At 37.8% G+C, this 13,139-nt stretch overlaps 1 protein-coding gene across 13 annotated transcripts in view; it reads right to left on the bottom strand.

The window, feature by feature from the left end:
• PCNX1 (pecanex 1) overlaps positions 1 to 13,139 on the bottom strand; it is an 89,212-nt gene that overhangs the window by 44,132 nt on the left and 31,941 nt on the right. For 8 of the 13 annotated variants that reach the window (XR_014585383.1, XM_083839230.1, XM_083839228.1 and 5 more), the window contains 2 exons: positions 6,602 to 6,734; positions 1,527 to 1,711 (listed from right to left, as the gene is read on the bottom strand). The exons of 2 other annotated variants lie outside the window; for them this stretch is intronic. Coding sequence is in view for 10 of the 11 variants with exons in the window: in XM_083839230.1 (XP_083695356.1) it covers positions 1,527 to 1,711; positions 6,602 to 6,734 (318 nt within the window). In the remaining variant the exon portion in view is untranslated. The remainder of the gene's footprint in view (positions 1 to 1,526; positions 1,712 to 6,601; positions 6,735 to 13,139) is intronic. 3 more of the 13 variants (XM_083839231.1, XM_083839221.1, XM_083839225.1) reach the window with 2 other exon arrangements.

Here is a 13,139-nt window from a genome sequence, read left to right as displayed (position 1 = left end):
TGAGAGCCTAAATACAACAGCGAATTTCTTAGAGAATTCTCTTCAATTTTCACTAAAACATAGTAAGATAAGCACTTAAATAATTCAGACTGAAGAACCAGATTGCACATTGAATTTTTAACTCTATAAAACTTCATCATATTTTGGATAACATGAACCATATCCTTCAAATACAACATTGGCAGCTTTAAGAGCAAGTCTTAACATTAACTTTGAACGGATATAACCAGTATTGCTGAATTTCAGTTGTATTCCAATGAATCTTTCATACAAGTGTCTCCAAATCAAATAAAGAAACATGGAGTTTTATGTAGTAAGCTTTCATAGTTCAAAAATGCACACTAAGCCTTGATTTTTCTATCTAGAAGCACTACAGCCACAAAACAAACAAACAGAAAACCTGACTATCAGATAAGTAGGTTGTGTGCATTTGCCACATCTGCAGCTAAATTTTATAACCTCTCAGAGGACTTCAGGGTTGTTTTTGCTTGTATTAAAATTCTATACCTCCTAGCTACAATATAAAAGAAGAATGGCAACTTGCTAACCAAACTCTTGTTTAAAGGGGTAACAGCCTTGAAACTCTTGAAATCTTCCCCATTAAAGATGACGGCAAATCAATTATCTTTTAGTATCGGGTTACAGTAAGGTCTGTAACAATCGTTTCTCATCAGTTTTGTGATCTAACCTTCCCTTTTATGGTATCACAACTGACAGCTGTTCAAAGTACTGTCACTAGTGATCATCAGCTATAAAGATGGCCAATATAGCAATCTGAGCAGGAATTCCCTATTAATGCTGAAGTCATAATCAATTCAGGCTACTTACAGGTAAATGCAAAGATTCCTGCCAGGAATTGTCCATATCGGCCCCTGCATCAGCATGTGTCCAATCAGTCACTAACCATAGCCACCTGACCCTCCCTCTCCCTAGCCATTTTATTAACTGCAGAGAAGCTAATAAACAGTTAAGAATATTACATAAAGTGAACCATGAAGAATTAAGGGGCACTATAAGGCTCCATAAAACAATAGCATTTGATACAAGAAAGTCCAGGTTTTCTTCCCACCTCAATCTCCGAGTTTAAGGTGCACATCCCTCCTTGACACGGCAATTTCTTGTCTGAAGAACAACTAAGACAGACTCATTTAAAAGATGGAAGAATAATGATTCCTAGCTACTGCAACGAGCATCCTTTCAGTAACCAGAAGTTGGTATGACTCTGCCCAACTATCAGTGATAATGCAGGAAAACTTATGTATTACACATTATACTGTTCAAATCATGAGAGATCTCACAGCATCGCTACTTGTGCATCCTTAGAATGGTTCCCGTCGTGCATTTGTTAAAGTGCCTGGAAACGTGATTATGATAGGCAAGGAATTTGTGAGCAACGCTGCCTTCTACGAAGCACACCTACAGGATTCAGAAACAAAGCTAAGGTTAACTTTTTCCCCGCGTTATTACCGAGATAGCTGCCGTATTAAAAACTTCCATGTCACCAAGGTTACATAAGGCCTGCATACCAAGTCCATCGTGCAAACTGCTACCGCCTACAGCAGATGCAGTGGCATGTGATGCTTCTAAGTGGACACTCCCATTTCTCACCAGCAAGGAGGTGCTAGCGCTGAGCACAGCTGCCTGGGAGGGGGGGCGGGACTGCCCTTTGGCCTGCGAGGAGGGCTGCTGGCCTTGCTGACCATCTTGAAGGCTACGAGAGAACACGGATGGGGGAGACATTACCGGGAAGGAAAGAGAAATAGCTGGAAGTGAAGAAAAACAAGTCTTTTTTAATTTTGAAGAGGAAAAGTTAAAAGTATAGCATTGAGTAGCCATTTATTAGGGTTAAGATAACCCACGAATCCCATACAACACATTTGGACACGAGTTACACCAGTAGCTACAGAGACGCGGTTCCTTTTCTACTTCTTGGAAGTGTTATTGATCTCTGTACTTAAGGGTGAGCTAGGAAGATGTTATTCTTACAAGTCTTAATTTGTGGGTGCAAAAGCAAGCTGCCAGTGATTGGCCTAACTGCAGCCTGAGATCTCACCTCTGCACACAAGTGGTTATTCCCGTCATCTCTCAATACCTGGGTCCTTTTTGCTCATTGAGGTGTGACTGCATCAGCTGTTGTGTTTGTTGTTTGTGTCAAAACACCACTTTTCTTGCTACCAGACAATGGCACAGACCTCATGGATAACCACAGCTAAACCAGGAGATCCAGATTTATATTTATTTATATTTAAGTATTTAGAATATGCATACCAATTTACTAATTGGCAAGAGTTTTAGGTCTATTTTAAAGTTATTTTGGCAGTACCAGCCTGACAGCAGTTTTATTACTCAGTACACCTACTACAAAGAAATTCTTCTATACCCAGACTTATACCTACACCAAACAAACAGGGTTTAAAATTCAACTTGTTCTTCACAGAAACGTGTAAGCTTACAGACAGAAGTAGACAATGCCTGAAAATGTTAATCCTCTACATAACCTTCACACAGGAAAACTATTTTATAAACCCATTTAACTAAGTTAAATAGTTTTTGTGTGTTTTTTTTTTTTTTAAACTGCTTAATATTAAACGTGGGGAAAGTCCCTGAATGCAAATGTTATATATATATATATATATATCTCAAATATATATATGCTTTGCAACATTAGTGTTTTTTATCATCCTCCATTTTCTACATTTAAAGAAGTTACATCAGTCATTAGCTGGAGGACACTTGATCAGATTAAGAAAACCTTTTATAAAAGAAGAAGATAAAGAAATGTTAACAATCTATAGAGAATGTATTAGACTATTCCCTTTTGAAATACCGTCTTTACCACCAATTGCTTTTAACATGTCACTGATTACAGTGTGATGCCACAGTTGGCAAGGAAGCCTAAAAAGCAAGACTTTGCTCGGTTCAGGGGGTGTACCTGCCTGGAGAAGAGAATGCGCCAGGCAGACCTCACAGCAGCCTTTCAGTACTCAAAGAGGGGCTTGTAAAAAAAAAAAAAGAGAGCAACATTTTTTTTTTTTTTCTTACATTGGCAGTGTAAAAGCATGTAATAGCAATATGACAAGGGGGAAGAGTTTTAGACTAAAAGAAACAAGATTTAGATCAGATGTTAGGAAGAAGTTCTTTACTCAGAGTGGTGAGGCCCTGGAGCAGGTTGCCCAGAGAAGCTGTGGATGCCCCATCCCGGGCAGCGTTCAAGGTCAGGCTGGGTGGGGCTCTGGGCAACCTGGTCTGGTGGGAGGTGTCCTGCCCATGGCAGGGGTGGGGGGTGTAAAATTGGGTGATCTTTAAGGTCCCTTCCAACCCAAACCATTCTGTGATTCTATAATCTGATGTTCTAGAAATTATTATAAGCAAGTACGTCTACTTTTCAATTCTTTTGTTAGAGCATCACTGCAAAACAAGAAAATAATTATAAGAATAGGTGTTAAGAAAAGCTCATGCAAAGTAAAGCAGACATGCACACAGCTGATGAGGTAAAAAAGTTGCAAGTTATTATCATCATAACATATCTGAATCTGAAGCTTAATTCAGTGCTTCACTGCTGCAGACAAGGCTCCAAGTGAACTACATGGTAACAGAAGCCTTAAGGAAGCTCACAGCCTTGCCAGCCTTCATTGTCTCCCTTAAGCATTATCAGCAACACCAAAACAATGCTAACCAATACTTCCTCCCGTTAAACAGTAGCTAAGTACCAAAAGGTATGTAAGTTGTCCTTTCAGTGGTTATCCATAGCTGTCACAATAAAAACAAGGCAAAACATTGGCATTAAGATGGCATAAATATGCAGAGAGACATTCTCTGCCTAATTAAAGTTATTTTTAAAATAAAATTGTACTTGATACAGCTGCTTAAGTTCTCTTAGCAGACACACATGCATACACCATTAACTACACAGGAGGCCAATCCATACACACATTTGAAGTGGCCACAACACTATTGATGTTTAGGGTACTTGGTTGTTTTGTTTCTGCCGTTTTTGTTTGCTTAAGTAACTAGGCAAGGTACACATCTAATTTAGCACTGAACCAGCAGAATTTACCAGAACAGGTTTTATTTAAGTGTCCATCATTGCCAATCACAATGGCATTATATACCTATGTCTCTTTTACTAAAAAGACTCTCTTTCCACAGAGGAAGCATTTGCAGTAACAGGGGACGAAAAAATATCAGATGCAAATCAGTCTCTAAGGGGCCATCTCCATGACACCCAGTTTGACACCAGGAGCTAGGAGATAGATGATCAAAGTTTTGCTGGCGATAATGAAGGAAGAAATAATCAGGGCAACTATAGGTTAGTAAACCTAATATCGTTAGAAGTTTAATATAGGAAGTCATGTGGTTAGCAATATTAGAAACTAGACAGGCAGCTCACCACTAGGGTATATGCCAGTAAAGTTGTTGTAGTATTTTGAAAGGATTTAGAGTAAAAAATCTGTGCGCATTTTTCTTCTTCCAGCAACACAAAATTCCCACTAAGTTACCCATATAAAGGAAAGTTTTTTTCAGATTACTCATCTAGAAATCACAACTGTAAAAAAAAAATGCAAGTTTCCAGATACATTTCACAGCTTGCAGTTCAAATAGAACACGTCAAATCTGGAAGCACTTCAGTGTCTGGTCGGCCTAAGACAATCTGGTCTGGTCTACGCCACAGGACAGTCATTTGGTATCACAAACAACACTCTGCACAAAAAGCAACCTCTCTCAGTAGTAGATTCTGGACATATGTTTAAGTATTTTTGATAAATGTGCATCTTTTTGCCAGACAGCCAAAGCACAGAGTTTCTTTATTTAGAAAAAAAGAGCCAACATAGATAACTGGAATATGCATAGCAGAAACACAAGGCTAGAATATTTGTTTTGCTTTTTCAGCGAGTATCTTGTCTGAATAAGAAGTTTTTGTCAAAGTCATTTTTCTCACGGTCTCACACCGACATCCACCTCAAGGATGGGAGCCTCAATGACTGTGCTACCACACAAACAGGAGGCAGCTCTAAAGCCCAGTTTAAAGCCAAATCCTTTACTTGCTTTCTACCTGTCTAGGAGGAAAAAAAAAACTTGCTGTCTTCTTGCTAACGTACAGTTCTGTAGCTCACATTAGTCTGCATAGCCTCTCATTTGACCAACATACAAAGCTGTAACACCCTCCTCTTACAGAGAGACAAAACAAGTAAAAGTGTATCAAGAGAAAAAGAATGCAAGAGAACAGAAGTGATCTAGTAAGAAGTCCAAAAATCCCTCACTATGAAGTAATTCACAAGTGTTGAACAAGCTACATTCAGCAAGACTAGAAGCTTAACTAATTTATCTGAAATTACACGATTAACTTCCACCACACTCTGCACTCGCCAGCAAAAACACATTTAGCTCAACGCTTGATGTGGAAGAAGCCAAGCCTTTATTTATCAGATTTTAGGAACCATTCTTGTAAACCTCTTGCCCGAGGAAAATCTAAAAACGCGTCTTCGACTACAACAGTTGTGTCATGAAGACACTAAGATTCCTTCCCATCCTCTATTTTAAAGTATTTCCTTCTATCTGAAGAGTTTCTATAGCTTCTTCCAGCTAGGAAAATTACACAAATATTCCTCAAACATAAAAGCAGACTGCTCCTATTGTTAAAAGTTAGTTCAGCATTCAAAGTAGCATTATTAAGAACATAGAGCATATACATGATAAATATGCAGGAATAACCCTAAGAATTACTCTATATGTATGGCTAAATGCTTCTTTCCTCTACAGGCAACATTCTGCTTGCCAGATTCTCCAGCATCTAGGCAACCCCAGGACTGCAAGACTGAGAAAGTAAGTTTGAAAACAGCTTGAGGTTGCCGTTTCTACTACTCAAGCTCACAGGCTGAACAAAGAGCTGCTGTGGGTAACATACCAGTGGGCTCAGTATTGTTACCAGATGGGCCAGTGAAGGTTATGGACTCCCGAGGTGTATGTGTACACTACGTTGTAAGCATCGCAGCGGCATGCAGCGCCACACAACTAGATTTAATACTGAGCAATACTGTGCGTTCTCTAACAAAGGCATTGGTATTTATTATTTTTCTTTTTTGGGAAAAAGTTGCAGGATGTTCACATAATGGTTTGCATTTATTTTAAATTTGGAGGCTTTGCATATACAATTTAGTTTTTTGTTGTTGTTTATTATTTATCTTCATTGAAGTGCTTATCTCTCACTATCTATATACATGAAAAGTGATGCTAGTCCCTAAGGCCTACTCTCTTAAACGAAAGAAAAGCAAAATGAAGAGTGGTGAATAATCTTTTTTTTTTCTTGCTTGAAAGCTTCTAATGCTTCTGATAAAAACATGGAGTTTGTTAGCATTAGTTCATTTTGTTATTTATCTGAAATCAACTATGACATGTTAGAGACTGGCTATCCTGATCATTTTGAAAATAGTGCCACATATACATGCACAATTCAACAGCCCACAGTGACATGCAGTGACAGCTCAAGGAGATTATGGTGGGGAAGGAAGTAAAAAGTGCTTTTCTGGCAACACTGGTGGGTGTGAGGAGAAGTGGTCTGCTGCATGCATGCTAAATATGGTGGAACATTTAGATACCCTACCTGAGGGGTGATCCGATGAGCAATGTAGGAGGGGTAGGGTTACTCCCTGCATTGTGCCGGCGTCGTACTGCCTGACGCCTAAATGTGCTGCGTTCACGGCGAAATGTGACAGTCTCCTCGCTGGCTTGTGCTGCTGCATCAAGACAGACTTTAGGTCAAAGAAGAACCCATCCTAGTTATGTACAAAGTAACTTAAGACTCCTTTCTCCCCACTGACCCTCCCCAAGTTAAAGAATTGACTCACAATAAGAAAAGTAGCTTATGCACCGACTGTTCAAATAAAGTGCCTGAAGACAGGATCACCAAACAACTGTTAGTAAAAATTTGGTGGGTGCATGCATGTAGGGTTCTGTAAAAATACAGCTAGCTGTTTTGTTTTTCCCAAACCCAAACAACCAGATTTCAAAAAAAGTCCGATATCCCAAGTCTGTTCTATTTACACAGGGCAGGAAGAGAGACTGATCTCACCATTTCCTTCATTTAACACAATTAAAGGAGAAACTTAAAGGACAACCTAGTAATGATGTCTATTACCCCTCGCTACAAAATTCTCATCTCAGTTTTATCACTTCTGCCAAACAGGAAGGGCTGAGGTTTACTTTATCACATCTCTTCAGGGGACAATTTGACTAAACGGCGGTTGTCCCCCCCCATCCTCCCCCCAAAAGCATGAAGAGATGTGTGTTCCTTTTACAGCAGTCACACTACAGTTTGGAGGAGCAGGTGTGTAAGAATGAGCAAGAGTATCACCCATTTAAGGACTGGTGGGTTTGTTTTTCCAACACCTCTCCGCCCAAAAAAAAAAAAAGGAAGATTTGGTCCAGCAGTAAAGTTACACTATAAAAAGAAGAGTTTTTACGTATGCAAGGGAGTAATTTTTTGTTTGTTTTGGCAAATTCACACACACACTCCCGACCCGCTTAGGATCGTTAAATTTCAGGCTAAACAGGATCATCTTTCCAATTCTGGATTTGGACTGCTTCACAGTGTGCCTACAGTCTCAAAGTCTTCCTCCTGAACCAAGGAAGCTAATGCTCTGCATTCGAGTTGGTTAGTAGAGAGCTCAGAGGGACGGGTCACAAAGGTTTTGGCAGGCAACTGGAGGAGGAAAACAACCTCACATGAACTGAATTCCAAGGGAAAATTAAAGTCTTTAAGAGGAAAATCATAACTTGGTAGACAAAAAGCCTGTTACTAGACTTAGGAAAAACAATGATTATGTCAGGCCAAAACAAAAAGAGAAAACACAGGGAACAAAGAACTTTTTGTGGAAGGAGACCAGAAAAATCACAGGCAGACTATTCCATGTTCACTTAAGCACACTTCAAGTTACAATATATACCTGTCATTAAACTTCCAAAATTTACTAGTAAAGAATCTAACACTAGTCTACAGGGAATAGCAACCTATTACTGCTATGTACTACTGCCACAGCTCAAGCAATATAGACTGCATGAAATAAGAGTTTGCTCCTATCCACAAACCACAGGTTATCAAGTGAATATTGCATATGAAACTTCAATCTGTAACTTGCTTTAAAAGCAAAGAAGCTACATGAAAGGATTACCTTAAGACCAGTATTAAAGTTACAAGCATTTCATTACCAAAACACCCTTAATTCAATCCTTTCCTGCATTTTCAGAAAAACCATGGGATCGATCAACTTCTCTTCGCACCTCCACAACTGGTCTTCCATTCCAAGTATGGATAGGTAATTACTTTTCAGGGTATTTCAGCACGAATTCAATAAAAACAAAGCATTAACCTTTACACTTTATTTTAATATCCAGCCTAATTGCTTCATGGCTCTTACATTTGAAGTACTGGAAAAATGAAACACTAAACAAAACAGGATGAAACATAACTTTTCTTCCTGGTGGATTAAAGCAATGCACAAGAGGCCAGAACTGCCCCCTAATTTCAGATGCCAATTTGTAAAGCTCAGTTTTTCCAGAGCATACATCAGGAGATAAAAACTCATATACTGAAAACAGTTTCTGCTGATCCAAAAGCAAGTCCATGCATTTACACAAATAAGCCATGGTTAAGCACCACAGAATAAAGAACAGTGACTGATCTTAACTGAACTGTAAACATCTCAATTACCATTAAGATGGTAACCATCTCCATTACATCTCAATTACCATTTGCAGCTCCTTAGCAAAAGCAGGATTCAACTGCAATTCTTCAAGGCAGCATACTTAACATTGACATCTGTTTTTCTTTTGATATCCTTTAGTCAGTAAACACATCAGCTTCTGCAACAACTCAAGCATAGATTATAGAAGCACCGGGGGTCCTTCCTACACAGCTCCAATTCATCACTAAAATTTTCCTCCTGAAGAGAGGTAGACATTAACCTAACTGAGGCAATGCTCTTGGGGGTGGGAGGAAGAAGGAAAAAAATTAAGCATAACAGAAGATTTAAAAAAACAAACAAAAAAATCAAAATTTGTATCCACTAGGAGATTAAATTTAAACCTGCACAGGCAAACAACTCTGGCATTCACTAGCATTTTTATTTTTTGACTTTAAGCTTTTAAAAATAGGTTTTGGTGTAGCTTTCTACATAATCTGCCAACGAATTTTGGATTTATCTTAAAAGGTTCTGTTCAATACACATCTTCTACATACACAACTCATGAATGTAGCTGGTGACATCCCAGATCACTAAGCAAGTTTATTTGTTCTTTTCAAAAGACCGGAGAGCTTTTCAGCCCAGGAGCTCTGAGTCTCCTAACAGTATGCAACACCTCAAGAAGCTCCATGTTGAAGCCATGACTTAAAAACCAAAAGAAGCTTGCTGAGCAGAAAGGATTACGGTTTGTTTAAAGCGTGGAAAGCCACTAAACTAAGCAAACAGCTTTTTGGGGGGTAAACTAATTCTAAAGAACACATAGTTTACATGTGTAATTTTTTTATTACATGTTAATACAGATTATTTGTGTTTCTACTTGTCTTTAAGGAGAAGGAACAAGCAGTACAGCTGCTCCTGAGCTCCGAAGGATTCAATACAAGTCTCCTAAAATAGCCACTAACATGCTCTAAGGGCTGTTTAATCATTAGGGAAATTGCTTTGTTTTAACATAAGCAATCTTCCTATAATAAAGTAACATGTTTTGATGTTTAAAACAACTAAATAGTGTATCTCAGTAGGACAGTAGCTTTTTAAATATATCTCTAGGCTACAGCTCATGCTTCTCTGATGTTACCACTTACGGCCATTTATTCTAGATTCCGAGAAGATAAGACCTAGCATCTATATCACATAGAACACTTAGATCTAATAGGGAGAGATAACATAGGTTTTACTTTTCTAGTGTAAAAAAAAAAAGTTAAGCCTTTCAGCTTACAGAATGTTTCTGAGGTTTATTTTTCTGCTTTATTCTAGTGTTGTTTTTTTTGTTGAAAAAAATTTCTTGACTTCACTGAAGTGTAAAGTATGAATTTCTTCTGCATGTCACCATCTGTATTTGAGCCCTAAACATTAGCTGTCCTCCAAACTAGGAAAAAAAATAAATCAGATGTGAAGTTCACAAAACGCACATTAGAAACACAAACCTACTTCCCAGAGATCAGTAAGATAAAAGGTGGGGGCCTAATGACAGCTTGGTAACAAAATTTAACCCTCCCATGTTTATTCCCAATAAATATCAAGCAAGATCTTGTTTTGACTTTTGTGATAATACAACTGTGTACACAAACAAAGACTTATTAAAATCAACACTTGCTCTTTCACTTCAATTCTGATTGTATGTGTAACTGCTGGGTTGGCTTTTTCCCACACTTAAAGACATGAGGACATCCCTTCATCATTATACATTTGGAGTGATACTTTCCCAACAAAAAGACAGAAATGTATTGTGGAGAAAACTCTAGAACAACAAATTATTCGCATCCCTCTGCCAAGTAGCTGGGAATATCTGAATACAGGTTGAACTACCCTGTTTGCGGGCTATACCTTTCCAAAATTTCCTTCTATACTACACGTGTTTTTGATGTAAACCTTTAATTCCTCAGTTTTAGAGGGAAGACTCAGTTTCACACCATGATGTACAACTAGCTTTAAGAAACCAACATGCAAATATTTTCTTTTGCAGAGGAACATTTATGCATACATCCGAAACAGACATTTACATCTCCCTGAGTTTATATATAACTACTCTTAATCTAAACTTAAAGATAGGAACTGATGAGGCATGAGATGAAAAAGCAGAACTTCCAAGTTTTACTGCACTAACAAGGCTCATTTCATTTGGGCTAATAAAAAATGCCAAACCCAGTGGCTCAGATAAATTCTTCCCATGTAAGAAAATTCCTGGAAAGATATGATGTGAAGGTAAGAAAGAAGTAAAATACTGGTATGGAAAGCCATAGAGTTCTATGGATAACAATTGGGTTTGTTTTCCAATGAGACCAAAGTTTGCAAAAAACAAACATAATGGAAGCAATATTACTCGCTTTTCTCAAAAGAAAAAATACATCACTTGAAGTCTAGATTGTTTTCAACATTATTCCAATTAAACATGGTTAGACTTGTGCATGGAACCCAAGTGATATTTGCTCATTTCATTTCTCTCTATCCAATTGGAAGTTGTGATCTAACCTTTTTCAACTACTTGCATTGACCAACCCTACAAACTTGCAACAAGTTCTGAAATCAACAGTTTACAGCTTACGCATTCACATAAGGAATGAAATCTGTTCTCTAACCCTGAACACGCTTTGCCAAACCCAATGGCTGAAATTTTGTCCTTCTGTATCAAGCACCTCTACCTCATTTGTGTTGGAAACCTAAAAAAAAAAAAGCCATACTTCTCTTCAGAAAAGTTAGAGGTACGTAAGATTAACACATTCTGTGTCTGTCAGCAGTAACACAGCTTGGTTTCCTACACACATGCATTTATTAGCTAACATTTTTCTCACAGTTGATGCTCTTGCCAAATTTATTCTCATATGCCTTAATACAATTTTAAAAGCCTAAGTAGACAAAAGGAATTAATTCAGTCTATACACTTCCGTGTATAGTTAATAGTCACGATGGATTATACACCATTATTAAATCTACAATTAAACTTAAAAGGATTTCTTAAACCTATCCAATAAAAAGCAGAGTACTGGTTTATAGTATTACCACTTACTTTGGACATTTAACAAAAGATGCACCTTATACCAATTTCTGAAGAAAGACAAAAGTGTAGACGTGGGCAGCAAAGGAGAAACACTAAAGAGTAGAGGGACACCTCAAATACAAAGTTCTGCTGGAAAACAGGGCAGAGGAAAACAGCATACTATTTAGAAAGGAAAGAGTCACAAAATTAAAGAAAAGTGGAAAAGTTAAAGAGAAGCAAGGGAAGTGAAGTCCAAGACTTCAGTGTTGTGGCTGAAATGTATGAAGAAAGTTGGTAAATATTCTTCCAGCCTTATCTCAATTATGTCAAGTCAGTCACTACAACAATCCAAAAAGCAACAACACACTGTCAAGCAGAGAATAACCACAACAATGAAACCATCTGGTTTGAATACTGAACCAAGCTGGTCTATAAAAATGTTTGATAGACAAATTTCCATACCAATACCAAAGATAGAACCAGGAGTCTCAGTTCTTCTATTTCACCGTACTCCTCACTTGCATTATTTCATTATTAATCACAGTTGGTATTATTCACACAGCATTCTTGACTCTAGTGTTGATGTAGTAGGGGTCAAAGGCCTAAAGTGATCTCCTAGTCTGATCCCCTGCCCAATATAACCCCTACATCCAGGTATCAATAGGTAGCAGTATATTCAGGCAGCAGACAAGTGTTCTTATCCTACATTAATCTTTATGAAGCTTTTGATTCTTTCCATTTGGATTTATTCATCTTAAGGAAAAGATGCTTTAAATCTTTAGAACACACAGCTTTTCCAGATTAAGTGGTATTCATTAGTGTATCATATACAGAAAAGCATGTTTGCTTTGAATGGGCTTCTATTAACTACACCATCAAATTACACCTCAGAGCTATGTTTGGCAGAAGCGTGTAGCACTTCATTCCAGTACAGTGAGCTCTCCAAACTGTTCCTGGCTGTATGCCTAGCAATAAATCCAGGTACATCTATGAAAGGGCAGAAAAACAGTGGATTACTTCAATGTAGATGCAGTTTGTTTTTTATTAACTTTATCAGAAATTCTTATGCAACTTGTTTGAGACGAATACTCAGAAAATATATCAACAACAGATGCTGTTTATCAATAAAATCCAGCTATTCTTTCCAAATGAAGTTTAAAATTGTGAGAAGTAGATGCACAAACACCACCAACCTAAGACGTTTAAATAACTTGCTCCCACAGCAATGCAAAGCATTTTGAAAGAACCACTACTTCTGGTTTCTTTGGGAGGTCTGAGAGAATTTAACCAAGGTCAAATTTTGTGAGTGCTATTCCCAAGGGAAAACAAACAAAGAAACCAAACAAAAAGATAAAGTTTATTTTTCCCTTTTTTTTTTTTTTTAGTATATGCTCTAATGCTGCAGCATGCATTTTTGTCAAGTATTT

This window comes from Anser anser (genome assembly GCF_964211835.1).
Source record: "Anser anser genome assembly, chromosome: 5".
Lineage (NCBI taxonomy): Eukaryota > Metazoa > Chordata > Aves > Anseriformes > Anatidae > Anser > Anser anser.
Note: the sequence above shows the minus strand (reverse complement) of the source record. Positions and strands in the feature narration are given on the sequence as shown.